Source organism: Erithacus rubecula (genome assembly GCF_903797595.1).
Source record: "Erithacus rubecula genome assembly, chromosome: 2".
NCBI classification, from domain to species: Eukaryota; Metazoa; Chordata; class Aves; order Passeriformes; family Muscicapidae; genus Erithacus; species Erithacus rubecula.
Window position 1 is genome coordinate 17,270,289 of NC_136685.1, and position 26,941 is coordinate 17,297,229.

The window sequence follows — 26,941 nt, forward strand, 5'->3', positions numbered from 1 at the left end:
AAGCAGAAAAAGAAAACAGATAACAAGACTATTTAAAATATTATTCCAGCAAAATAAAATGTAGAATTAAAACTGAGCAAAAGAGTTCTTTCCTCCAGAGAAATACAGTTTCCAGTACAGTGTGAAATAAATATAACTGCACATGTATATACAGCATTGGAATGAAAACTTCTACATTTACTCCACATGATTTGCTATGGTTTCTTTTCCATGTATAGGTTTGAGTTAGCATTGACACATTCAGGTTTATTTGCTTCTTATACTATTATCATTCACATATCTTATAAAATATTCCTTAAAGATCTTATAAAAACCAGGAAGTTTTACAGGTTTTTGTAATGTATGTTAACAATGTATGGTGCTATCTACTGATCAAAGATAAACATGCACACAGTAAGTTAGCCTTAAATATCCACAGAAAATAAACTCAGAGAAATCGTAAACTCAAGTAAACAGCAACCCTTTAGAAAGTTTTAAATTTCAAAAGAACTAGCAACTGGGCTGAGCTCAGCAGCTTTTTGCCTAAAAAGAGAGTGAACTGCATATAATAACAGCAGAGCTTAGTTATGACAAAGACAATTGACATTAAGTGTTTCAACTTTCCCAGTGGACAGTGATGGGAAATAGATTTGTGTTTCTTGTTTCTTAAGGAAAGGACTACTGTGTCACTACAAGGAAACTTTTTACCTCTAATGATATCACTTACCCTATGCATAAACAATATATCTGCCTCCCTCACAGAAAAGCCCAATAAATTTAGAAAAGACAGTGAGCACAAATGACAAATACAGAAGAATTTTTAATTCCCCCTAAAAGTACTTCGGTTCCAACAGTCCTTTGGTGTAGGAAACAGTACAAATCAATGTAAGGAAACAAAGGACAATGGCAAAAGAGAGCAACTCATGAAAAAAGGCATAGTGGAAAGAACATAAAAAGCAGCACTCAGATTTGTTCCAACACTTGGACAACACTGGTACAGACAATCTTTACCATACACAACCCAAGGTAAGTTTAAAAAACAATGGTTTTTAAATGATTGTCAAAAAGTAGAAGGCAGCTGAAATAAAAATCCTTCAGTATTTTTCTTGGCGTGATTTATCAACATGAAACTTGTCCTACTGTACCCTTTCTGAGCGAGCAGGGCAAAAAATAAAGTCCTAAGCTCATCAATACATCATGTGAAACTTCAGTCCTTCCTTGAAGCACAATTGGAGTTCACTCTCTGCAAATACATTTTTCAACCAACTTCTCGTCTTTCTGCATGTAGCCTGGTTTAACATATTGCATTAACATTCAGCATTAGCAAACTATTCACAGCAAAGCTGTACCAACCCTTGTTGGAAGCTGCTTTAACATTGAAAACCACAAGGTTTCAGTTGACATTTCAAGCACTCTACAATTACAGTTTCAGGTAAATAAGTATTTGCAATACCATGGAACAATGATACCAAACTAGGGCATGTCAAACCAGTCAATGCATGCACTCAGGCCACAAAAAAGCAGTAACTGAAAGTGAGGAAAGTTTTCTAAAACTAAAGCACTTCAAAACTTGTCACTGTGGACATATCTAGGAGAATCTTACAAATTATAAACAATGAAGAAAGCGCTAGGATTTCCTTAAATCCAATTGATGATTTTACATCAGGTCTTTCATAGAAATGGACATTGTCAAACATCTTCCCCATCAACTATGCACTAAAGGGTAGATCTGCATATTTGCACATGCCCAGATTTAGGGAATCATTAGCAGAAATGAGCCTTTAATCCCTGACTGGGCTGAGGAAGGTAAAAGAGAACTGTAAAAAAGGAGACCATCATTCTTGGAGACTGCAGAAGGGATCACAGCTCCATCTGTCTAACTGATTAGCTGACAGGAGAGAAAGAGCACACACTGGAATAACTCACCAAGGTCTAAGAGATATTTTGGGCACAACTGGAGGAGGAATAGCTTCCTGTTACAGTGTTTTCTTTCATGCTAACTATTTGGCTCTGTGATAACAAACTAATGTTTTAAGATAAAGCAAACCCAAGAAGCAGCAGCAGTGGTGGCATATGTCTAAATCGGTATTTATTGCTTGTGACAGAAACTCAAGATTTTTCAGATAATTCATCTACAAGTCTAGACCTGATTCACTCCAGAAACTCTTCTGATAGCTCCTGCAGATTGGGAAGTTACTGCAGACTGCTCTCTGCTTGTATTTGACTATTGACTGATGGTCTTTGTTATGCATAATTAAGAATTAAAGTATCCAAACCCTCAACACCATCCATCTACACAACAACTCTATTATCCAGAGGCATAGACATCAAAGGGTAGGATTAGCCTGTTTCAAGAAAAAAATCCAAAACATTATGATGGTTAGCCAGGATAAAACTACTTCATGAGAAATCTTGAACAAAATTCAGGAGTGAGTAAAATTTCCCAAATTCTGAAAAAAATGCTTTATGCCTTCTCACCCGTTAGAAATTGATAGATGACAAAAATGACTTTTCTCTGCTATGTTGCTTGCTTTGTTATCTCCTCTAGTCTTTTTCTTGGGTTTTTCCCTTTCCAGCAGCTTGCTGCAGCACTCAACTCTTCTTAGAGGTTATACCTTTCCATTGCTTAGGGAAGACTGAAATGATGCCACTTCAGTCAGTGGTAACATTATTTAGACCACTGTGAACATGAGTGAAATTATTTCCCACTCAACTGCAACAGAGAATTCCACAAACAAAGCTGTCAACTCTTAGACTCTGTAGCACATCTTAGAGGTTGTGTATATATTCCAAATATAAGTATTATCTTACTAACTCAGAGGATCAAAAAAAACCTACTTTAAAATGCAAATAGCTTGAGCTTCTATGGAAATTGTCAACACTGGTTTTCAATGTAGCAAACAAATTGCACTATTGAATAAATGAGATCTGGTTTTAGCCTCTTCCTGTACAAGGCAACAGCGACACTGCATTTTTGAATTAGGACTGAAGTCATACACAGAAGGAGACCATCAGTAACAATATGAAGCACTATGATATACAGATTACTGGACAGGTCTACAATATCCCTAAAATATAATCATAGAGGAAGAGAGAGTAATAGACTTACCTGGATATTATCAAATTTTAATCCAGGCATGGTGAGATTCTCTTTATCTATGAACACAGCGCTGTACTGCTGTGTGGCTACTGAAATGAGAACATTTCTTGTCTCCTCACTAGGAATCCAAGCATCATTTCTTCGATCTAGTTCACTCATATTTAAGGCTGTGGCAAACGGGTCATCACTTCCAGCAAAAACAGCTTGGATTTGTGAGAATGGCTTGGGGGACTGAGTTATTTCTAGAGATGATGGGGGACTGCCTGCTTCAGGTCTCCCATTTTGCACATGCAAAGTAGAGCTGGATGAAGAACTATCTCCACCACTAGATAGAGAGGACATTTGTTCTGAAACTGAAGAGCTTGCATTGGGATTACTAACAGAAATAAAACTGGATGTGGTAAATGAATCAAAAAAATCAGAAGCTAAAGTATTAGTGTTAACAGTGTCACCAAAGAACTTGCTTAGACTAGGACTTGGTTGAACCACCTGTGGATTAGACTTCACTGGAGTCTCTATTATACTACTAAAACTGGGAGATTTCACCATCTGAGGCTCAAAACCATCAGGTAGGAACAACTGTGGCTGAGAACTAGCATTGTTTGCTTGGCTGAAGATGGTGCACACAGGAATGGGCTCAGCCTCAGAAGATGGTTTGGTAGTAGTGGGTGACAATATTTGGTCCTCAGGTGTGCTTTCATCAATATTATTTGGTTTTGTTTCAACAGGAACATTGTTTCCCAACTTTGGTTCCTCCTTCGCTGCTTCCTGAATTGATTCTTCCTTTAAAGATGCCTGATCATCTGTTCCAATCTCTGAAATGTCTTTAGGAGTTTCTTCATGTTCAGTTTCACTCTCATTACTTAAAAACTCTTCTTTATCCACTTCTGTTTGTGTTTTTTGATTATCTTTAGCTTCCATTTGGTCTACAATTTCCTGAAGACAACCAAGTTCACCTGTGTCATCTTCACTATTGTTTGGAGAATCTGAAATAATGACACTCTCCATCATTTGCTCATTAAGTTTATCTACAAAATTATTTGAATCTTCTGATACAGTCTCATTCCCTTCAGACTCAAATTCATCTCCACCAAGATCAATGGTTTCCTCATGAAAGAGAATTTCTTCCTGAGTTTTCTGCTGAACTACATCTCTGCTGTCATCTTCATCTGAGGTGGTCTTTGCATCCTTAGCATTGCTTTCATTATTCTCCATAGTAACTGAAAAAGGAGAAACCCCCAGGAAAACAAGAATTAGTTTTATTACTTGTATGTTGCTCAGGTGTCACAGTTAAATTCCTAAGTATCATACAAACAGTGACATTCTTGCTTTAATAACATAGCAATTTCACTATTTCAGATCATCCCTTTGGCATTTTTCATTTAATATCCAATCATAGAAAAAATTCTGAAAATCTCTTCTCTTTATCTTTTCTGCAAATCGTAAAACTATTGAGACTGAAGACCAAATGACTCCTACTAAATACACACAAAACAGTATCATAAAATCACATCAGAGAATGGTTTGGTTTGGAACGGGACCTTACAAGATCCTCTGATTCCAAACCTCCTACCATGGGCAGGGACACCTTCCACTAGACCAGGCTGCTCAGAGTCCCACCCAACCTGGTGTTGAACTCCTGCAGGTATGGGACCTCCCCAGCTTCCCCGGGCAACCTGTTCCAGTGACTCAACAATTGCTGTCCTGGTCGCAGAGACCCGCTAGGTCCCGGTTTCAGCAGAGGGAAGCGCGGGCTCACGGCCATCCCCAGCGCAGCTGCCGAGCACGGCCCGGCTGAGCAGCAGGAGCGCCCGGCGGCAGCGCCGCTCGCGAGCCCCCGCAGCCCCGGGCCCGGCTCGGAGCTGCCTCCGGCCCGGACACCCCGCAGCGGGGGTGGGCCCGGCCTCCCTCGCGGCCTCCGCCTGGCACAGCCCCAAAGCCGCCCCAGGGACCACCCGGACACCCCGCAGGCCGCGCCAGCGCTCCGCTCTATTTCACTCAGCCCATCCCAGCCCATCCCCTCCCGTCACCTCCGCGCCGCGGTCGCGTCCGCCGCTGCTCGCCCCCTACTGCGCCTGCGCCCGCGCCGGGCTGGGCCGGGCTGCGCACGCGCAGCTCCCGGAAGCGGCCGACGACGGGCCGCGCCGAGGGTCAAAAAGTATCGGACGCGACAGAGGGTTACCTGGCTGGGCAGGGGGTCGCGATGGAGGACGACGCGCCGGTGATTTACGGGCTGGAGTTCCAGGTGAGCGAGAGGGGAGGTTAAAGCAAGGTTGGCCGGTGGCGGTCCTGTCTCCGCGAAGGCACTGGCCGGGGGGTCGGGTGTGTGTAGTGGGGCAGAGCAGAGCCCGCCCGGGGGGGACCGGCGTCCTCCCTCCTCTCCGCGCTGGGACCGGGGGCACCACGGGCACCGGCGGGTTGTGGTGGCTTTTGGCAGCCGCCTTGGGGTGTTTGAGGGTGGCCGCACAGCGGCCGGGTCGGTCCCGCTGCAGGATGCGCTGTTTGCAGGGCAGATGTGGGCCCGGCCCCGCTCCCTGTGCCTGTGCTGCCCCGGCCCCGCTCCCTGTCCCTGTGCTGCCCCGCTCCCTGTGCCTGTGCTGCCCCGGCCCCGCTCCATGTCCCTGTGCTGCCCCGCTCCATGTCCCTGTGCTGCCCCGCTCCATGTCCCTGTGCTGCCCCGCTCCATGTCCCTGTGCTGCCCCGCTCCATGTCCCTGTGCTGCCCCGCTCCATGTCCCTGTGCTGCCCCGCTCCATGTCCCTGTGCTGCCCCGCTCCCTGTGCCTGTGCTGCCCCGCTCCCTGTGCCTGTGCTGCCCCGGCCCCGCTCCCTGTGCCTGTGCTGCCCCGGCCCCGCTCCCTGTGCCTGTGCTGCCCCGGCCCCGCTCCCTGTGCCTGTGCTGCCCCGGCCCCGCTCCCTGTGCCTGTGCTGCCCCGGCCCCGCTCCCTGTGCCTGTGCTGCCCCGCCCCCGCTCCCTGTCCCTGTGCTGCCCCGGCCCCGCTCCCTGTCCCTGTGCTGCCCCGGCCCCGCTCCCTGTCCCTGTGCTGCCCCGGCCCCGCTCCCTGTCCCTGTGCTGCCCCGGCCCCGCTCCCTGTCCCTGTGCTGCCCCGCTCCATGTCCCTGTGGTGCCCCGGCCCCGCTCCCTGTGCCTGTGGTGCCCCGGCCCCGCTCCCTGTCCCTGTGCTGCCCCGCTCCCTGTCCCTGTGCTGCCCCGCTCCCTGTCCCTGTGCTGCCCCGCTCCCTGTCCCTGTGCTGCCCCAGGGCTCCTGCCCGGCCACCGCCCCCTGCTCCGCCGGGAAAAGGCTCTGCCTGGACACGGGCTGGTACGAAAGTACTGACAAAGACATCCTTGGTTCTGCCTTGTCAGGAAAAAAAGAGTAAAAATTGCTTTTCTGGGAAGAGAGCATAAAACTGTTTCCAGTAAATTACGAATTTTAGTTGGTTATAGCCTACCGTAAATCTGCATGAACTTGGTGGGACCTCTGTGTAAGGTCTGTGTATGTGCGTTTGTCCCATGGGACGAATCTGTCCATCACATCAGTACTTCATGGCTGTAAGGAAATGGAACTGTCTAACTTAGAAACTCATTGATCATCTTCTTAGAGGAGCACAGGTGTTGTGTTTAATGAGGTTTCTGAAAGTCCTGGGAAAGCAGAGAAAAGGCTCTAATTCATTCTCCCTCCACCTAAGGACTTTACTTAGCTGTTATGTGTTGGCTTTGGCAGCGGCTGCCTTATCATCACTACCATTAGTGCAGTAATACCTGCAGAAGAAAACCAGCACCTCCTAACAAGCAATTAATTCTATAGTAGATGTAGTAATAGAAATATCTACATCTGCACTTTTTTTTTCTCTTGGCACTTTTGCTGGAGTGTTAGTGAAAAGTAATGCACAAAGGTTCTTTGTAACAATGTCCTGCATACTGAGTAGTGTGCTCTCTAGTCCTGACTATACCAATAGATTTTATTAGCAGATTTTGTATTTGTTTGGTTTTCCTCTTGAGTAGGAGCTACTATGTAATAGTCACCTGCATTAATTGTTTAATCTACTGAAATCTGATAAAGTCTGATAGTATGCTGTGTTTTGTATGATAGACATTTCAAGCCAATCACAGAATACTGTAACTGGTATTTCAAAATCAATGAAATTTATACTTCAATCTCTTGCAGAAGAGAATATATATCCTGAACTTAATAAAATTAACTTCTAGTAATTCATCTTCCAGGAATTAGGGCAAGCTAATGTGTGTTGTCTGGAACCTCCATGGACCTGTGTATCCTGCCCCTTCCCATACCATATATCTCCTACAGACTTCTTCTCTCCTGTGAAGTATGTTGGAGTTGTCTGGCAGGAGGCTAAAGCAAATGGATGAATAAAGTGGCTGTAATAAAAGGAGATTACTGTTAATACAGATTACTTAGGGAGAGGGTGAGGAAAGAAGAGATTATTTGTGCCTGTGTCAGAAAGGGAGTGTAGATATGAAGGCTCTGTTGCTGATCTCCATTAACTCCCAATGTGGCTTTATAACAAGTTACTTCTCTGTGCTTTTTGAAAATGGAGACACTAATATAGAAACTTAAACCTAAAACTGGTCTGACTTTTCCAACTTTGATCTCCATCTCTAATAAGAAAGGTTTGTTGTTTTTTGTTTTTTTAAAACACAGTTTCCTCTGTGTTTGTAGATAATAATTGTTAGCTGTATCATCACAATTACTGCTTCTTTGTCTAAAAGCATCTCTTCAGGCTAATTTTTCAGCCAAGTTTTAAAAATTTTGGCTTTACTTCCTGTGCTTGGGCTCCAGCAGTCAGTAAAAGTCCATATTTGACCACTGACAGAGAAAGTGTAGTAGTGTAGATGTGCTTTTCATCTGATCTAATGTGAACATGTTTATAGGAACATAAAGCTGATTCTTCCTAGGTGCTGTCCATCAGCTAACTTAAAATTATTTCTGCATGGTTTCTGTTCATTTCCATGTATAGGATGTGTTCTGATGTGTTGGCATACATAAGGTAACTTAGAGTAATGAGCAAATATATTTTTTGCTTTTTTTAATCTCTTAAGTGTTTCTGTGAATGAGACATATGAACAATTTACAGGCACCCAAATTATGTGTGAATTTTGGGGTGTATGACTCTTTTTGTGACTTTTAAAAAGACAGTCTCACAGTATTGCTCTTATTGTCTGGCTGCAGTGAAAATGAGAAGATTACAGTGGGTGGTGAATGAAAATATGAGATACTGCTTGAGTTAAGGTACTGAGTGATGTGACTGTGGCTCATGATGATGAATACAAAGCAACAGTAGCAGCTGCAGAACATTTCAGTAACAAAGTGGTTCTTCTAAAAGGAATATTGGTAGAAATAATCAATATCCTCAATTATGAGAACATGATGCATGAGGTCCCAGGAATATCACTATGTGCTGATGTTTGTCAGTGATGGTATGTTGTTCTTGTCTCATGTAGAGCTGATTTGGGCTTTAGCCTGAAGTATATGCTATGTTTACTTCATGTTGAATTGGCTTTCATTTTCAGGGAGTCACAATTTTTCCCCATGTTTTTCTTGAGGGTTTAGACAGTGACATTTTAAGCAGGTGTGAAAGCACCACTGAACATCTCAAAATACTGTGTTTGCCTTAGTTTAAGGTTGACTGGATAACATTTATAGCCCTGGAAATGTGCAATGGGGAGAGATACTTTCTGGGATAGACATTTGACTCCAGCCTACATATTGTTTGTTTAAAATATGCAGAAGCCAGCCAGTATTATGAGATGAGGGAGGAGGAGCATGATTTATGCCAGAGAGTGATTGTTTTGCAGCATGTTTTTGGCACATTTAATGGATTTATCCATTTGGGGATACCACAACACTGAGCAGAATGCTCCTACTGTGTATTGCATGTCAAAAGTACATATACATGTGAGGGAGAAGGACAATGTGCAGGAGGCAAGGGCAGCAGAAAGCTGCCTGGCTGAGCACAGGGCTGTACTGCTCATGGGCAGCTCCAGCAGCTCCCTGAGATAGGGCCTGGCTGAACCAGGCTTGAAAAAATGCACTGATGCTTTGATAGCATTGGTGTTCTGCATTGTGGTCATCATGCTTCTTGGATAAGCAATACTTGGCCCATTTTGTGTTGCCTGTTAGTTAACAGGGTTTATTAATCTGAACAGACACTTTTTCTTTAGGACTTGCCTGCTTGCAAGAATAAGATGAAACTTAATTTTCCTAAAGCCAAATGTGTTTTAGAGTAAAAAATTTAAAGCAAAATACCAACACAAATAGACTGTAGAAGACTGTGACCTATTGTCATCAGTATGTGTTGAGAATAGGTCATCTGACTTACCTGTGATGGAGTAAAAGCCAAGTGTAGATTTACTAGAAGTAGTAAAAGGGGTTTTCCCTGGAAAATGTGTGTCACCTGTGAGCTACCCAGGGAAAACTGTGCTGGCTTTCAGACTCAGCTCTGTTCCTGGTATGGGATTCTAGAGACTATAGCTCCTCTTGGCAGTGGTGTTCTCTCCCTGGGGGAAGCTTTTGTGGTCTTCTGTGGGTTCAGAGTGGCCTAAGCAGAACGTACTTAGTAATTTTGGTGCAGCTTTAGCAATGTCTTTGGGAGATTTGCTTTGAAAATTGAATCAGTTTAAGAAACTGCATAATAATGTCTTACTAAAATTCCTAGCTTTTGTGTCAGTTCTCTTTCTTCTCTAAGATTACTTGCCTCATGAGTGTCAATCCTGTATATTTTAAACCTTTGTGGTTTCAAGTGTTACTAGAGGAACAAAAGTAGCTAAGTGGCAAAGCTCTTTTAACTAATCCCCTAAAGATCTTCATAATGCATGAAGTGAAACAGTTGGAAAGTATTTTTTAGGACTCTTGAGCAATTATAGGATCTTTCTAGTGTTAGTTATGGTACAGAATCATGACAATTTAAAGATACAGTTAGGTGAACTTGAAGGAACTTTTACATGATGATTGTTACCTTCATGATGAATGAATTTTCTGAGGATGATGGTGCTGTGCAGGTCTTTGTGTGCAGATTGCATTTGTTGCTGTGAGGGTTTACAGAATCCATCAATTTTTAGGATAGGGTCAATGCAGAAAAGACATCACTGGTGGAAATTCTTGTGCTGTGAAAGACTCAGGGAAAGCAGCTGTTTGAGAACATTGAAGGTCAGCTGGGCATGTGTGCTGCCAACCTTTTCACTGATAGTCACTGCAGCTTATTAGAGTCACTGAGAGAGTCTCCTACTGTGGTGGGAGAAACAAGGCTGTCTTACCTAAGTAAAAATCAAAGCTTACTGACTTGAAAATTGAAAATGTGCCAGAAGGCAAAAATAACATTCATGACATTAGCAGCCTGGGGCTTGTCTGAGGGAGCAGGGAACTTGTAATCTGTCTCCAGAATGAGGCATCAGCAAATCCAGCTCCTCACCCCTGGTAACAGTACACTAGTCCTGATTTTCAGCATAAGCAGATGGTCAAATAACTTTAAATTCAGAATTAGGAATTGCAAGCCAAATACTGTGTCCTTACATTTTGCATTGCAAGTTCACGTTTTTTTAGTACAGATTGATTGTATTAATTTCAAATTATGCCTAGTTTGCAGAATATTTTTTGTTTGAATGAAATGTAATACAAATATTCAAATACTGGGGTCTGTTTGTTAATACCAAACCAGTGCAATGCATCAGCACAGCAACACATTTATTGAACAAGTTCTTTTTTGTTTGCCTGTTAATTCTCTAAATAGGAACAGTAAAATGAACAGAACAAACAAACAAAAAACCAAACCAAAACTCTGTGCATTTGGCTGGTATTTCAAAAGATGTTGAGGAGTGAAAGCTTTTCAGAAGAAATTATGAACAAAGTGTAGAGAATCAGTGCATTGCAGTTCCATAATTCATTTAGTTTAAACCAACCTTTTTTACCCTTTTGAAGTTTGTCATTGTGTTCTTCTGGATCATCTCTTGGTGATGTCAAGTACAATAGACTCTATTCTATTTCTTTGTGTCCAAGGTTTTTATTATTCTGCAGGTGGCCTAAATTGGCAAGGGCAAGGTAGGAGGTGATCTTTGCCCAGCATCATGCTGAGCATAGTGTAGGAATAGACAAGATGCTCGGTCCCCAGTTAGTTTTACCTGCATTCCACTACAATGATTGGTGTTTCTTTTGCTTTATCTTGATTCTGCTGTCTGTCATGCTTGTGTTCTAGGGTTTTAAATGTCCTTTTGCATGTCTATTTATTGTAGTGGATTTGCAATTCAGTTGTAATCATGTTTTGTAAAACTGCTTGCTTTAAACTATGCACATTTCTTCGTAGGGCTATTGATAAATATAAAATGTGGACATGTATCCAGAAAATTCTTTGTGGTTCACAGCGTTTTATGCTTTGCTAATATTTTTTCCTAGAGTTAGGCCTTCTTTAAAAATGAAACTATGTAAATGCATAGGTTATTGCATTGTCTAGCACTCTCAGTTAAGGTGGGATGTTGACATCATATGTAAGGATTACTTGTTTTCTTGCTGCTTATGTCTTTCAGATGTGTATTCTGATTATTTTCTTAACATTATGGCAGGTTGTTTTAGTAAGTAATAGTTTAATACCTTGGGTAGAATCATAAAACTCTTTGGGTTGGAACAGACCTTGAAGATCCTCCAGTTCCTATCCCTCCCTGCTATGGGCAGGGACACCTTCACCAGACCAGGTTATTCAGAGCTCCATCCAACTGAGCTCCCTTGAGCTCCAGGGACAGGGAGTCCACAGCCTCTCTGGGCAGCATGTTCAATGCCTTACCACTCTCACAGTAAAGAATTTCTCTTTTGATATCCAGTCTAAACCTGCTATCCTTCAACTTCAGGCCGTTCTCCCTTGTCCTGTCACTATGTGCGCTTGTGAAAAGTCTCTTTCCATTTAAACCCAGTAGTAAACTCCTTTTGGGCTATATACAGTTCTGTGTTCTGTGGCTGCAGACTTAGAAAAATAATAATTTACATTGGTTTAGATTAATCAATATTCATATTGCTACACTTTTTTGCTTAATTTCTATCTTTAAGCTGCAGTCATAAGGTAGGATTCTTTATGAAAGGTTCAGTTTGCAACTGGCTGTGAAAGGTTACAGTACAAGATGACAAAGTTAAAGCACTTTCCTTGATCTTGACAGCACTCCAAATTCAGCTGTACTGTTCATTACAAGGATTACTTAGTGTCTTCATCTGTTGAAAGAAGTTCTTTTTCTCTCAAAGGAACTCAGAGTAGACAAAATTGCACATACCTTTGTGCTGGAGACAAGTGAAAATCAATTGTATTGATATTGATATTATGAATCAGAGTTTTCCTGATTTATGAAGTCTTGATGAGTTTGAACTTTGTGTCCTATATATGGATGCAGGGTTTTTTGTCAGGGAATAAACAGTACTGTGTCTCTTCTTGTGAGATGTCTAAATATTTTTTTTCCTCATGCATTTTATTTTTTTTTTTTTTCTGTGAAATTAAAATTATTTTAAGGAAGAGCTCGAGAAGCTGATGACATGAAAGTTACTATGTATTTACACAGCTTTATTTTGGGTCCTTTGTGTCCAATTTTATGAATTTTTGAATGCAGCCTGATGAGACCTATTTGAAAAGCTTTGGAAGGGCTGGAAACCTCTTTTATTTCTTTATTTTATTAACGATCTTGGCAGTCTCTAATTCTCTGTGATGTATAGAGACAACAGAAACTTCTTTGATTGAAGGAGGTACATAGCTGTTGGCTCATTTCTAGCATTTTATCAAAATAATTCAAGGCAGATCTTTTAAAATAAATACTTGCAAAGATCTGCAAATGTAAATTCTGTTAAAGACAAAAGCTTTTCTGCAGTCATCTTGGTGGACTTAAGTTGTCTGTTCAATCTTGTTATTGGTGGCATGGATGAGAGTTTTGAGTCTTTCATTAGTACATTTGCAGATGACACTAAGCTGCAAACACATGCTGCTGGGAGCATGTGTTGATCTGTTGGAAGGGAGGAGGGCTCTGCAGAGAGACCTGGAATGGTTGGATGGATGGGCAGAGTCCAATGGGATGAAGTTTAATAAATCCAAGTGCTGAGTCCTGCATTTTGGTCACAATAACCCCCTGCAGTGTTACAGGCTGGGGACAGTGTGACAGTGCCCAGGCAGGAAGGGACCTGGGGGTGCTGGTGACAGCTGAGTGAACATGAGCCAGTGTGTGCCCTGGTGGCCAAGAGGGCCAGTCAGGAACAGTGTGGCCAGCAGGAGCAGGGAGGTCATTCTTCCCCTGTATCTGCACTGGTGAGGTCACACCCTGAGTGCTGTGTCCAGTTCTGTCCCCTCAGTTTGGGAAGGATGTTGAGACACTTGAGCACATCCAGAGGAGGCAACAAGGCTGGAGAGGGGCTGGAACACAAACCCTGTGAGGAATGGCTGAGGGAGCTGGGGGTCTTCAGCCTGGAGAAAAAGAGACTCAGGGATGACCTTATCACTCTCTGCAACTCCCTGAAAAGGTGTTTGTAGCTGGTGGGGTTGGTCTCTTTCTCCAGGCAGCAACTGACAGAATGAAAGGATGCAGTCTCAAGCTGCATCAAGGGAAAAGTAGGCTGGATGTCAGGAAAAAGTTATTAACAGAAAGAGTGATAACATACTGGAATACTCTGCCTGGGGAGGTGGTGGAGTCACCATCCAGGATGTGTTTTTTAAAGAAGACTGGATGTGGCAGCTGGTGCCATGGTATAGTTGAGGTGTCAGGGCATGGGTTGGACTCGATGATCTTGAAGGTCTCTCAACCTACAGATTCTGTGAATCAGGGACACTGTAGGATTGTTGTAGATGGGTGCTGCATAAATAAGAAAGTAAACCAAATTGGCATGGATTCACACTGATCTTTGATCTGCATTTGAGTATTTTGAATGCAAACTACTCATTATGTTTTCTAGTTCTTTTTTTTTTTTCCCCTGTATAGATATTATCAATGTAGGTATATGCTATTAGCCTCTGCCTTACTATGCTTGTTGCATTTTTAAACTTCTTATGCTCCATCATACAAAAAAATTACACTGTTTAAATTGCACTTTTCAGATACCAAAAAAGAAGTATCTGCTCTATACAACTCCAGAGATGGTACTGAAAAATTAGTTTTTTCTTATTGCTATTGCCAGACAATGGCTTGCATGGCTTTGCTTTATTTAGGAAAAGTCAAGTATTTTTAAGTTGCTTTTCTATTATTAAATCGCTCTCAATTTAGGTATTGGGGTCTAATATGTTCCAGATATTCCCTTCCAAGCTTTTAGGCATCTTTTTAATATCAATTTTAAAAGAAGTTTCAAATAGAATAATATGAAGTGTTCCTGAATCCAGAGGGTAACAAGCTGCACAACAGGATGGCAGCAGGAAGAGCCATTCAGCAGTTACCTGAATCCTTCAGAAGTATTTGCTTGCAATATTGGCCTTAACGTCTGGAGAGATCTGAGCTATTTTATGCCAAATAGGGTGTGCATTGCCAAGATTGATTTTTAGATAAAAAAATTCATATTGAACAATATTATTGAGGGTGTCTTTTGCATGGAGAAATAGTAGATATTCCTCACTATATATAGTTGCTAAAAATGCCTTTGAGTATTAGTTTACCTTCCATTTACTCAAAATTATCTGAGTTTCTACTAATGACTAGTGCAAACCAGTGATTGTGGTTTTAGTTCAAGCTGTGCTTTATTTATCAGTGTCTCCCATGGCCCTTAACTGCTTTGTTTTGCTTCTTCCAAGATTTGGTTGGTATAAATTGAAGAAGCAAGGCAGAGACTCTAGCAATGTCATTAACATAACACAAGAAAGAAATAACATTGACAAAAGTTTTTAAAATAAATAACAAATTACTTCTCCCATCATTCAGATAATTCTTATCTCTAATAGGCTGCAGTGGAAAAAAGGAGGCTTGGTTTTTAATTTGCTTTTAAACTTTGCAACTAATGGTGAGAAAAAATTAATTTTTACATGCTCATGTTCAACCTGAGTGGTGTGAAAACTTCTGTAAGAGCAGCCTTTTTCTTGGATATGTTACTGTTTTTTAACAATAGTTGAAATTTTTCCACTGTTCTATGTAGCTTTTTAATATGATAAAGGAAAATTATTTTGGAAGAGATGCTGTGTTTAATGTTATCCCTGTTATAGTGAAGATCAGGTAATGTATTTAGCACCTCTGTTCCTCAATCCTCACAAGTAGGAGAAATTGCACAAAAAAGGTATTAAGCAAGATGGACATAAAGGCCAGGAAAGTCTGCTGTTTGTAACAATGTAATGTTTAATATGACAATTGATATATGTTTCAAGATTCTTGCTGAAATTAATGGATTTTGTTAATTGCACTTTTCTAATGGCTTTCTTCTTCCCTAGGCACGAGCTTTAACACCTCAGACAGCAGAAACAGATGCAATAAGATTTTTGGTTGGAACACAGTCTCTTAGATATGATAATCAGGTAATTTTTCTGTCAAATGTCAGATGTAATTTTTACCACTTTTTTACATTGTTCCAATATCATCCCTCTTCCTTTCTTCCCCCTGTTGAATATGAACATTGATAGTCTGTGGGTAGAATGCAAAGATATTGGTAGGCAATGTAGGTGAATGAAAGCTGTGTGTATTTTCTGAAAATCATATTGCTCTTCTAAATTGTATGACTAAATCAGATTGTTTTTGTTATATTGATTTAATACTAATATATTAAGTAATTGCCATATTTTTGTTCATTTGAATCTGTACATGCTCTGGAGCCATCTTTAAATCCCTGAAGAGATGCAAAGTAAAACAAAAGTCTTTAAGCCTTAATTGCTTCTAATGGGACTCCTGGTACATGCATAGTTCAGTGTACGTGATGTTTCATAAACTGAATTTTCAATATTCATTATTGTAAATCCTCTGTGTCCTTTCTGATCATGAATTTAACAATTCAAAGGAAAATTTGAGTGACTTTCATGGCTCAGTTTTTGTTAGGCTGTTACTTCTGAAGTTAAGTCTATGAGTTGTAATGTACAGCAGTTTTAATTTCTGTGACTGAATTTCAGTAGAAATCATACTGGAACAAGTTGTTGAGGCTGAAAGAGTTGGAGGGCTGTACTGAGTGTGGGTGACAAGGTTTGGGTAGCAGGAGAGCTGCAGTGGTGGCCACTGAGGAGGGGCCAGGGGTTGCCTGTGCCCACACATGGCTGTTCCAGTGAATCCCCTTCAGGACACAGGTGAGTCAGTTTCCCATGAAGGCCCTGTGCTGAAGCAGAGGATAAGAGGGAGATACAAAGAGCATCAGAGAGAAAACACCCATAAGCACCACTGCCCCACATCCCCCTGCCCCACTTGAACGAGTCAGAGGAGTCTGGGGTGAAGTTTGGCCTGGAAAGAAGAGGAGAGAAGGTTCTTGTTTATTTTAGCTGCCAATGAACTGATTCATTCAAACAAGTCAAGTCTGTTTGGCCCAGAATATTAGGTAGTAAGTGACCTCCCTGTCTGTAGCTTGGCACATAAACTATCTCATTCCTATTCTCCCTGGTTTCTCCCCATCATTCTTGGGGAGAGCAGGTGTCTGATGGGATCTGTTAGCCAAGGCTAACACCCACCATAGAAGTCCCTGAAACTGAATAGTGACTAACTCTTTTGAAATGGCCTGTGATGGGCTGCACAAAATGACTTGGAACTTTAGCTTTGGGACATGTCAGTTCCCAGTGAGGTTTTGAGTTCATTATTCAGTGGTAGTACTGGATGAGACTCAGAAGAGTTATTCCAAGGCATAAGGGGAATGGACTATTCAGTTCATTTGCATTTCAAATAATACTTGGGCAAAGAGTAACAAAAGAAGTGGCAGACAAACTTAGTTGAGTTCAACACACACAATTATATTTTTGATTGTGCTGTCTCTTGCTTTTCAACTATTTGGTTATAATGATTTCAGGTTTTTTAACTGTGATTTCTTTGATTTTACAGCTTGCTCAACTAATTAATTTCTGATACAAATTTTTAAAGAATGGTTCTCACTTATCAGTTGATAGCCAACAGATCTTTAATAAATTAATTTTTCTGATTTTGGTAAGTTTATTGGGTATATGCTATGTATTTTAGAAATGTTTGCATATGTTTCAACTTTGAGTATGCTTTTCCTTTTCCAGTGAATAAATTAACAATAGAAATGCAGGGCAATTTCTGGTGTATTCACATATGTTTGGAGGTTATTGGCCTTTAGCTGTGCCTCAGGCCATCATTTCTTCTCAGCTAGTTGCTCAATCCCCAAGAAGTGCCCTAGGCCTCAGCTCATTATAACTTAATCCAGCACAAGGTTCTCTTCATTTGCTTAAAAACTTTTTAGTTACCTGACCAAATTTATGAGCTTTCTTACAACACTTAATACTTTTCTAAGTCCTGTACAGTGAGAGGTTTCATCATGTGCAGATTATTTCTTCCCTTCTGGTCATGGGCAGGTGTAGTGCAAATGAAAGAGCAATAATTTTACAGCTGGCATGATAACTTTTCCCTCATTGAGATTTATTGCTGTATAAAGCAATTTTAGGTATTCATAGGAGAATATATTTAATGTGAAAATATTTTCCTATTATTACTACTATTTCAAAGGAAAGGAAAGTTTTTGTATGATTTTACATTGACATATTAATAGCGTATAGTAATTGACATTTTGTCTTCATAAATGCTGCAAATAGTTTTAGTAACAGTGTATTATATGTGGTGTAGTTTTGGGACTTTTGTCCTCAGTACTTTCATTGTTGCTAAACTTAATGTATCTATTGTATACATTGGAAGTATCCAAGTATGTAATTTATTCTTTTCTCATCTCATTCTCAGAACTCTTCAAGTTATTTTCAGTCTTGTGTCTTAGAATTTAAAATACTAATTTTCATTATTTATATAGTGCATTGCATCTGCTGTACTCAGCACCTCAAGCCTTGTGTTCAGTTCTGGGCACCTCACTTCAAGGAAGACTTTGAGGTGCTGGAGTGTGTCCAGAGAAGGGTGATGGAGATGGGTCTGGAGCACAGCTGTTAGGAGGAGCAGCTGAGGGGGCTGGGGCTGTTTAATCTGGAGAAAAGGAGGCTGGAGGAGGTCTGGGGGTGTCTTATCACTGCCTACAACTACCTGAAAGGAGGTTGTAGCCAGGTGGGACTTGTACTCTTCTCCCAGGCAGGAGACAGGACAGGTGAGAGAAAGTACCCTTAAGTTACACCAGGAGAAGTTTAAGATGGATATTAGGAAAAATGTTTTCATGGAAAGGGTTGTAAAGCTTTGGAAAAGACTGCCCAGGTAAGCGGTGGAGTCATCATACCTGGAAGAGTTCAAAAAAGTGTGAATATGGCACTTGAGAACATGGTGGGGTACAGTATTTGGTATTAGAATACTTTCTATGAAATTTCTATTGTCCTTAGTATTTAGTGAAGTGACTATTTCATGTATCATGTATTCAAATCTAGTAGGAAGATTCTTAGCAAAAAAACACGGGGGGAACTTTTGCAGTTCTTTCTGTTATGCTGATCAGCTTACTCGGGTAGGTGGTGTTGATTGACATAGCTGTGAAAGATGTAACTTTTCAACTCAAAAGATGTAAACAATACTGCTGCTTAAGAATTAATTTCATATTTCCTAAAAATCTCAGTCTGGGCCTTTCATGAGCTACCTGTGTCTTCCACTGGATTACAGCTGTCCATGTTGTCAGCTGAGTCAGAAACATAACAGCAGAGAGAAATTGGTTATCTGTGCCTTCAAAGGGCTTCAGATGGGATGAAGAGCACTCCCTTATGTGCCAAGTGACTTTTCACCTGGTTAGTGTGGGAAGAGATGTGTGTGACTGTAGTAAATGGGGTTTAGACTTATGGTTCACTTTCTTGGGTGAGAGACTTGGCCTGAGCTGCCAAAGGAGACTCCAAACAAAAGCAAGGTATGATGTTAAACTGATCTTTTTTGTCACTCTTTAAGATGGATATGCAGTTGTTGGGATAGATGGATAGTGTTCTGATTCTTGAATAGATTCCTGGGTTCAAGGCAGCAAATAAAGTCTCAAAAGACAACTTGCTGGTCAACTGCAGAGGCAGTTCTATGCCTGGGATGAGAAAATGGAAGAATAATAATAGGTTATGAGGTCTAGGATTGTATTTGAAGAAGGAATTTCTGATGACTGTTTGGGCAGTAAAGAAAAAAGTAACCGGTACACTCATCCCCTTAAAAATAATAGTGTTTAGATGAAGTTGAGACCTTCATTGCAACTTCTGTATTTTAAGAAAGTCTTCTGTATTTCTGCATAGCTAAGATTTTTGCAGTGATTCAGTAGTTCATTTAGGAAACTTGATTCAGTCATGATGATAGGATAACTCAGCTTTTTTTCCCTCTTCATTGTTCACCCAGCTTTGAAAATTTATTTTTAATGAGGATACAGTTCTTTAGAATTTGCTAGTCTTTTAAATTTATTTGTCCACTGAGCTTAGGGGAATTAGTAAAGGAGTAAAGTTTCTTCTGTATGTTATACCTAGCTAAAATCTTCCTAAATTTCTTATATTTCTGTGGCAACTATAGGAAAACAGCAGACTAAAAAAGGGAGACAACAATGATAGTATTGTAGACCTATTAGAAAAACAAATAGCAAAGAAACCTGCAACAAACAAATGAAAATAATAAAAAGCCAACTTAGTTCTCTCTTTTAAGAATATTATCTATATATTTAAATATTGTTTTTCTTCATCTTTCAGTACTTCATGTTTCCATATAGTATGAAAATATTATATTTGTGTCTTGGTAAAGATATGTGACTGCTAAAGTGAACTCTCAAAAGATTTCTTACTGAGTGTAAAGTACTTGCTTCAAAGAAGAGTCTTTTCCCTCTCTCCTTTTTTCTTTGTAGATGATTTGAATTAGATGATTTGAATACAGAATTGGTGCACATATTTAGACTAAGGATTGTAATGTTATTATTTTTCTTTATTTCTGTAAGAGGTGTTGAATTGTAATACGTGGCTTATTTACTATTAACCATAAAATGAAAAATCACCTTCAAGCTTGAATTTGGAAATTGAGCATAAGCATGGTATTTCCTCAAAGAGGGAAATTGTTTGTGTTTTCCTAGAAAAGTTAATCCTGCATGAAATCAATTGTATAGTAAATTGTTAGTATAACAATTAATTAAAGTATGTATCAGTTATAAAAATCTCATTAAATTGTTCCATGTAGTCATTGTGTATAATTAAGACCCACAGGAAGATATTTGAAACCCTAATGTTCTATTTTATTGTATTTGCAGATTCACATCATAGATTTTGATGACGAAAATAACATTATAAACAAAAATGTTCTCCTTCATCAAGTGGGTGAAATTTGGCACATTAGTACAAGTCCTGCAGATAAAGGTGTGCTAGCAACCTGCTACAATAAAAGTGAGTCCTTTTTAAATATGCTCAACTTGTACAAGTGTTTTGATATTTTTTGAATGTGTAAAGTTTGAACCTCTAGCTATATGTAGACACTTCCAGTTGGAATTATCAACACAAGCATTTCTAAAAACATCTGCAACACTTTTACCTGTACCTCATTTGTGTCACATCCTTAGGTTATCTTGGTTAGAAGTCAACTTGTGCATTCATGTTAAGGAAAGAAGCAAAATAAACCTTATACTTGGCTGATGAATACAAAGCATGGCAAATAAAATATATTCCTGTTACTTGAAGCATAATTTTATTGGTTTATATGTTTTCCTTTGAAAGTGCAACTAAATGTCTTTCAAAATATGTTGGGCATATACTTAAACCTGTAGATGAAGTTTGTATATAATGTTATTTTTCATATGTGAAATGCAGTTATGCCCACAGAGATCTACAGCTTCTTGTCTAAATATTTCCTCAGTAGGAATGCTCCTTGTCTAACAGGATCTCTGTAAAATTCCTGAGTGAGGCAGGTGTGCAGATTTGTCATGAGGCTAGAAAACTCCACTTGCATCACTTGGGGAAGGGGGCGATTTTTCTCTCTGACAAGAAATCTGAGGTGTCAATTGAAATAAATGTTATTTCTTCCAGTAAATATTAGTCTGTTCTTTCATGGAAATACAATCCTAGAGTATAACGATTAAGGAGTGAATTTCAGGCTTTGTACATCTGTGAACAGTTGTAGAGATCTGTGTTCCTGCTGTTCAGCCTTCTGGTTGTATTAGGAAGAGGATTCCAGGATTGCTTAGTTCTCCTAATTCTTTTGGATTGAAATAAAACTGCTAAAATTTGTATTTCTTTCAGAAATTTTGGATTTTTAAACCCAATGATAGAAGATAAGTAGATTTTCCATTGAAATATCTGTGGGTGTTTTGATTTGTGAGCCTTTCTGTGAGATTTCCCATTGCCTTTATTGGACTTAATAAATCATATGCATGTTTTCTATTCCAGGTTATTTGTGTTCTAGATTTAGTTTATCTGATTTCTTAATATTAAGCTCTGTTGTTTATTCTTCATGCATCTTACTTTAGAATTATCATCCATTCTCTGCAGAGAACAAGTTCTCATTCTAAATGGTGATTACTGACTCTAAATAGCAATGTGTAGAACTGGAAGCACACAGTGTGGGGTTCTGTAATAAGGAATACTGAGTTCAGCAGACAACTTATTTCAAGCAGTAATGCAGCCAAATGAAGCAATCGAAACCTTTACAACACTTAATGTACTGCATTTCTTTGTTGTTTTAAAAAGACTCTTAGCTCATTTTCTCATTGAACTACAAGTCAAATGATGTTTTCAGGAGCAGCTGTAAGTGTTGTGCCCATCCCTGGTGTCTGGGTCCAGAGCTTCTGTCAAGACTTGAACATTGTTGAAGTTGGGAGATTGAAGAGATGTGATGTGTGTCCATTTTAATAGCTCTTTTTTGAAGTTGCTTAAAGAAGTGATACGTGGCATTGAAGGGAAGTGGAATTACATAAATTTTTCATTTCTTAGATCACTGGATGAGCTAATGGAATAGGGTAAAATTTTCTCCTTTATAATGGGAAAGATACTGAGTTTTCTTTTACACTCTCACATTAGCAGAGTTATCATAACTGAGATATGAAAAGCAGATGTAGGAGGTGCAAGTAGAAGATCAGTTTGTTGCAACTCTCCTGATCCTTGATTTTTGTTAACAGGAATTTGCCTTTCCTATAGTGAGTTTGAGGAATATAATTTTTTTTCAAATGTAGTGAAGATCTTTCAATGGTTTCCACTTTTTATCATTCTGTTATGAGTTTGAGACATTGAGACTCTTGTTTATTTTTTTACTTACCTACTTGATAGTTAATACTACTGCCTGAAAGTCACAGATGACACCAGCAATCTTGCTCTGTGTTTTGAAATACAAATGAGGTGCTGGTGTTTTCTTGTCTTTTCTCACGAGGGGATAAAACTTATCAAAAAGCTTTGCATATTGCATTATTTTGCTAATTTCTGCTGAGTGCTAAGAGTTCTTCCTGAGAAATGGGTGTGTGCATTCAGCTGGTAACAATGGGTTATTTCTGGGGTCAAGTTTTGAACAAAAAGTTTAAATCATCTCTGTTTGAGAAGAGGGTGATGGAATAATGCTTAGAAGTTTTTACTATTTTGATTGAGAGGTGCCTTGAACTGATACACCAGAAGTCTTAAACAAAACCCCAAAAAATCCTCTTGTATGGGCAAGTTCCTACATTTGGTTTGGTTTTGTTGTTGTTTTTTTAGCTTTTTTTTTTTAATTGCAAAGAGTATTTTAACAGCTTCTGTAAAATCCCATACCATCATGCTTAGATCTGAAGCTTTTTTTTCCATGTGTATGGATATGTAAATGTGTATGGGTTGTTTTCTCCTGAATCATACAGGTAGGAAACCTCATTCAGAAGTAGAAACAATCTGGCCCTGTCACTCTCTGGGAGCATGAACTTTTTTTTTTTTTTTTCTGCCTTCATGGATATATGAAATATTTTTACTTGTCCTTGACTTGCAAGTGAAAGAGGCATAAAGAGGTACAACTTAAAACATATTTATTATTATTATTACACCTAGTAAAGAACAAAGGGATGTACTCATGAATCATAATAGCTATACTTCTCTGTCAGTAAAAATAATTTCCTTGTTGTCCACTAGATTATTTTCTTTTAAGTGCTTACTTTTGATAAAATCAGGTTTTTTGCCCATATATGGCTAAACTTGCAGCAACCACAATTTAGTCATTGTTTTGAGATGAGTTTTTGCTTTTAGAAACTCTAGGCAAAATTTGTCAAAAGTGCCAAATACAGCACACTTTGATGGCTGGATGCAGACTCTCCACTTCTATTTTTGGCTTTACTGCCCTTTTATGTAAAGCCCATCAGAATATTTCGTATTTACTGATATTGATTCCGCATATCTTTAAATTCTATGCTTTCAAGAAAAGAATGTTTCCTTAAAATGTAAAAATAAGATGGCTCAGGTAACTTTCTTGTTCACAAGAAGTCACAGAAAAATTTAAATCCTTGCTGAGTATGCAATTTGAGAATTATATTCCCTAAGCAGTTGGTAAAGTCAAATTAAATGGTGCTCTGTATTTTTTGTTCAAGATATTTTACTAGAGTATCAATATACAATTAGGTTTTAAAAAGGAAAATACCTTCCTGACTCTGAAGTCAAAATGAAGGAAACTGCTTTTTTTTTGTAAGCATCAGTATTTACAACTTTAATTTTGACATTGAAAAAATACAAGGTTTTATTAATGATGCATTATCAATTATGACATTAACTAGAGTAATAGTGGTTCCAGTAGCTTTGGAACAATAGTGTCTTTGAACATTAACCAGAAATTCCATTTTCTAGGACATTTTTCCTTAATATAAAGAAAAAATTGTGGAACTGTTTCTCTGCCTCTCCTCATGTACACACTTCAAAAATACTGACTTAATGCTAACTTAATCACATAGTTACACAGGGAAAACTTACTAGACTCAGTTCCTGCCTCAATTTTAGTTGTCTCCTCCCCTTAACTGATCATGAGTCTGCCACTTAGGAAATTTTATACAGTTACAACTGATATTATAGGAAGACCATTTTATTCCCAAGTGATAGGGTTACTAGTTATGTATAATCTTGTCCAGCCTCCAGAAAAGATCAGGAATTTGCTATGCTGGTGGCACAGCACTTGCCTGTGCTACACATTTCTAACTTACCCATCAATATTGTGTGCTAGAAATGTATTAAGAATATTAAGACCAGTGTAACTGGCATTGCTAAGAGACAAGATATGTCTTGAGGAGACACTGAGAAGTAACTCCTCTTTTTGTAAATGTGTTTGGCAGCTATTTGATGTTGTGAGAATAAAGATTGTTGTATTTTATCACAGATTCCCTAAAAAAGAGAGAAAGTGCATAACTATGTGGAAGAAGCTAAGTATAAGAGGAGAAAAGAAGGATTATAGTCTAAATATCTCAGGGGCAGGGGAAGCTTCAAGGCTTTGCAGAATTAATATCTGAGGTATCCAGAAGAACTCGTGCACTATTACTCAGTTTTGTGACATGTTGATGCATCATTTTTCTCTTCATCTACAGCAAATCAACTGAATTAAAACCGGAGTGTGGGTCATATGTTTTTCCTCTTGAAGAGAATAAGATTGTTACTGACAGATTTAAAGTAGGCAAAAGTCAAGGGGGGAAATGAATTTGGTAGTCTTCTAGCTGTAGAAGTTATATTAGATTGTTAAAGTTCAGTATGAGACAGATTAGGACTTAAAAAAACTAAAAGGTTGGATTCTTGAGAGAACACAATTTAGAGATGGTTTTTGAGTGATGATAATAAGAGTGACAGTAAGGTAGTGCTACAGTTGCATTGTAATTTGTTTAATGCCTAATCTCTGGAAATGTGCTTATTTGCCTATGATACTTATTAATATCCTGAAGATATGTTCAGCAAAGCAGAAATTATATAATTTGCTTTGCCATAGCCCAGAATTAAAATGGAAAATGCTTTGGAAAATCCATTAGAACAATTCTAGGAACTTGATACCTTTCTTCTTTTTTTGCTATTCTGACTAGTTGTAGTCTATTGACTATTCTCTTTTTTATTACTTTCATTAAATTAAAGTGGGACAGGAGTGGCACTTCTAAAAAGTGAATAAGAAAGGTGACAAAGTAATTAAGGAGATCATAGCATTTCTTAGTAGAAATGCACATTTAAATATCAGAAAAGAAGGATTATGGGGTGGGTTGAGGGTCAAGAATGTACCCTCCAAATAATGATATGAACCAATGAGAATAATGTTGCACTAAATATAATAAGATTAAAAATTAAGATAAATTAGTCTTCAAGAAGATAGTAACCAACTAAATGCTCTCTTCAACTGCTAAGGGGGAAATCATTTCACATGTGTATTCCTACTGCACGTCTGAAAGAAGTTTGTTTCATTATTCAGAAGAGCATCCTAGCCTACTCTAGGGTAATTTTTTCATTGTGAAAAAGTGAAATGCCAAGCCCTGTAAATCACACTAAAGGGGAGTCACTTGGGAACTAGAACAGTGGAGACCTGACAAAGTGCTAGACTCCTTTGGGAAATTAATCTGTATCCAGTCTCAGTATTGCTCAAGTTTCAGGCTCTAGGAAGGGAATTCAGAAAGCCATTTCATGGACTTTTAATCTTGTTCTGAGGCAACAAGAAATACCAACAGTCAATGGACTAGGGTGTGTTTAATAATAATTTTTGTATGTAAAGCTGATGATGGAAGCCTCAGCTCTAGAAATGGCTGATAAAATTCGGATCCCTGCATTGATAATGATGATTAATATGATGTTGGGTAATACTTGGTAATATGTTGATGATGCCCTTTTGTCATTTCAGTTTATCATACACTGTTGGGAGTTGATTGAAGAATTTCCAAGTTAGGTGGATGTGCAGTGGTAGGAGTGGATTGTATATGGGTTTAGGAGCTGGGGGGAAGTCATGCCTTGCATTTGCTTTGCTTCATACAGAACTTCTTTTTAAACTCGTGGCTTCCCTCCCTGTCTCTCCCATGGCGTTTTAGGATACTGTTAAAACAGAGGCAAACTGTTTCCAGTGGACTTATAAAGTAAACTTCATCTACATCATCAAAGCATTGGGGAATTCAGGGGGATTTTTCTGTAAACTATTTGAAGAGTTCTGCAGCCATTTACCACTTTGCCAGCCGTGGATGGCTTCTTTCTGAGTGACTCTTGGATCTGGTCTCTGTGGACTAGAATACTAAGTAAAGATGTTAAAATGAAATGATCGTGGTGATGAATTTGGGGAAAGCTGATGTTCTAAAAACAATGTTTTATAAATATAATTATAATTTATACAGCATTATTTGCAAAACCTGAGTATAGTTTTTTTTATATCCTGTAAACTAGAATTAATCCTCAGATTTATGCATTGCGCTGAAATGCAGATGAATCCATTTAGCACCTCAGCAAAGAAACTAGTGGTTGGTTTGGATTTTGATACTGTGTAATGGTCAGCTGCTTGGGTAGTTACTGTGTTCTGTTAGACATTCTACAGATCCTTAGAGATGGTAACATGTTTTGAGAAGTCAAGGGTTAAGGCAAACCTGTTGGTGGGTTTGGGTGACATGATGGGGAGGTAAAATGATCCAAACTGAAAAGTCTGCATAGGTGGAGAATTGTTTGCCTGCTCCAACCTCCAGCTGGATCTGGGTAGTGTTCTCCATTATTACAAAGGTCAATTTTCAGAATGTGATTGTATGCAGTTACCCCCCTGGGTGCAGGGAAAAGATATGCTTGGAGGGGCAAAAGTAAAGGACCCTGTATTACAATGTAATTGTAGACAATTGTACTGTTGCCATCACAGGTCTAATAGGGGAAATGCTTGCTGAAAGACACACTGAGGAAAATAAGGCAGTGGTAGAGTTGGAGAA

At 39.2% G+C, this 26,941-nt stretch overlaps 2 protein-coding genes across 5 annotated transcripts in view; one reads left to right on the forward strand and one right to left on the reverse strand.

The window, feature by feature from the left end:
• Nucleotides 1–5,193, reverse strand: part of TRAPPC12 (trafficking protein particle complex subunit 12) — a 48,958-nt gene extending 43,765 nt beyond the window's left edge. The window contains exons 1-2 of one of the 2 annotated variants that reach the window (XM_079297498.1): nucleotides 5,110–5,193; nucleotides 3,089–4,299 (exon numbers count right to left, since the gene is read on the reverse strand). In XM_079297498.1, coding sequence (XP_079153624.1) covers nucleotides 3,089–4,294 — 1,206 coding nt within the window. In that variant the 5' untranslated portion in view covers nucleotides 4,295–4,299; nucleotides 5,110–5,193. Of the gene's footprint in view, nucleotides 1–3,088; nucleotides 4,300–4,773 lie in introns of both variants that reach the window. The other variant, XM_079297499.1, reaches the window with a different exon arrangement.
• EIPR1 (EARP complex and GARP complex interacting protein 1) overlaps nucleotides 1–26,941 on the forward strand; it is a 242,999-nt gene that overhangs the window by 162,969 nt on the left and 53,089 nt on the right. The window contains exons 2-4 of one of the 3 annotated variants that reach the window (XM_079297500.1): nucleotides 5,273–5,324; nucleotides 15,459–15,542; nucleotides 20,348–20,480. In XM_079297500.1, coding sequence (XP_079153626.1) covers nucleotides 5,283–5,324; nucleotides 15,459–15,542; nucleotides 20,348–20,480 — 259 coding nt within the window. In that variant the 5' untranslated portion in view covers nucleotides 5,273–5,282. Of the gene's footprint in view, nucleotides 1–5,172; nucleotides 5,325–15,458; nucleotides 15,543–20,347; nucleotides 20,481–26,941 lie in introns of those variants that run through there. The other 2 variants (XM_079297501.1, XR_013773217.1) reach the window with 2 other exon arrangements.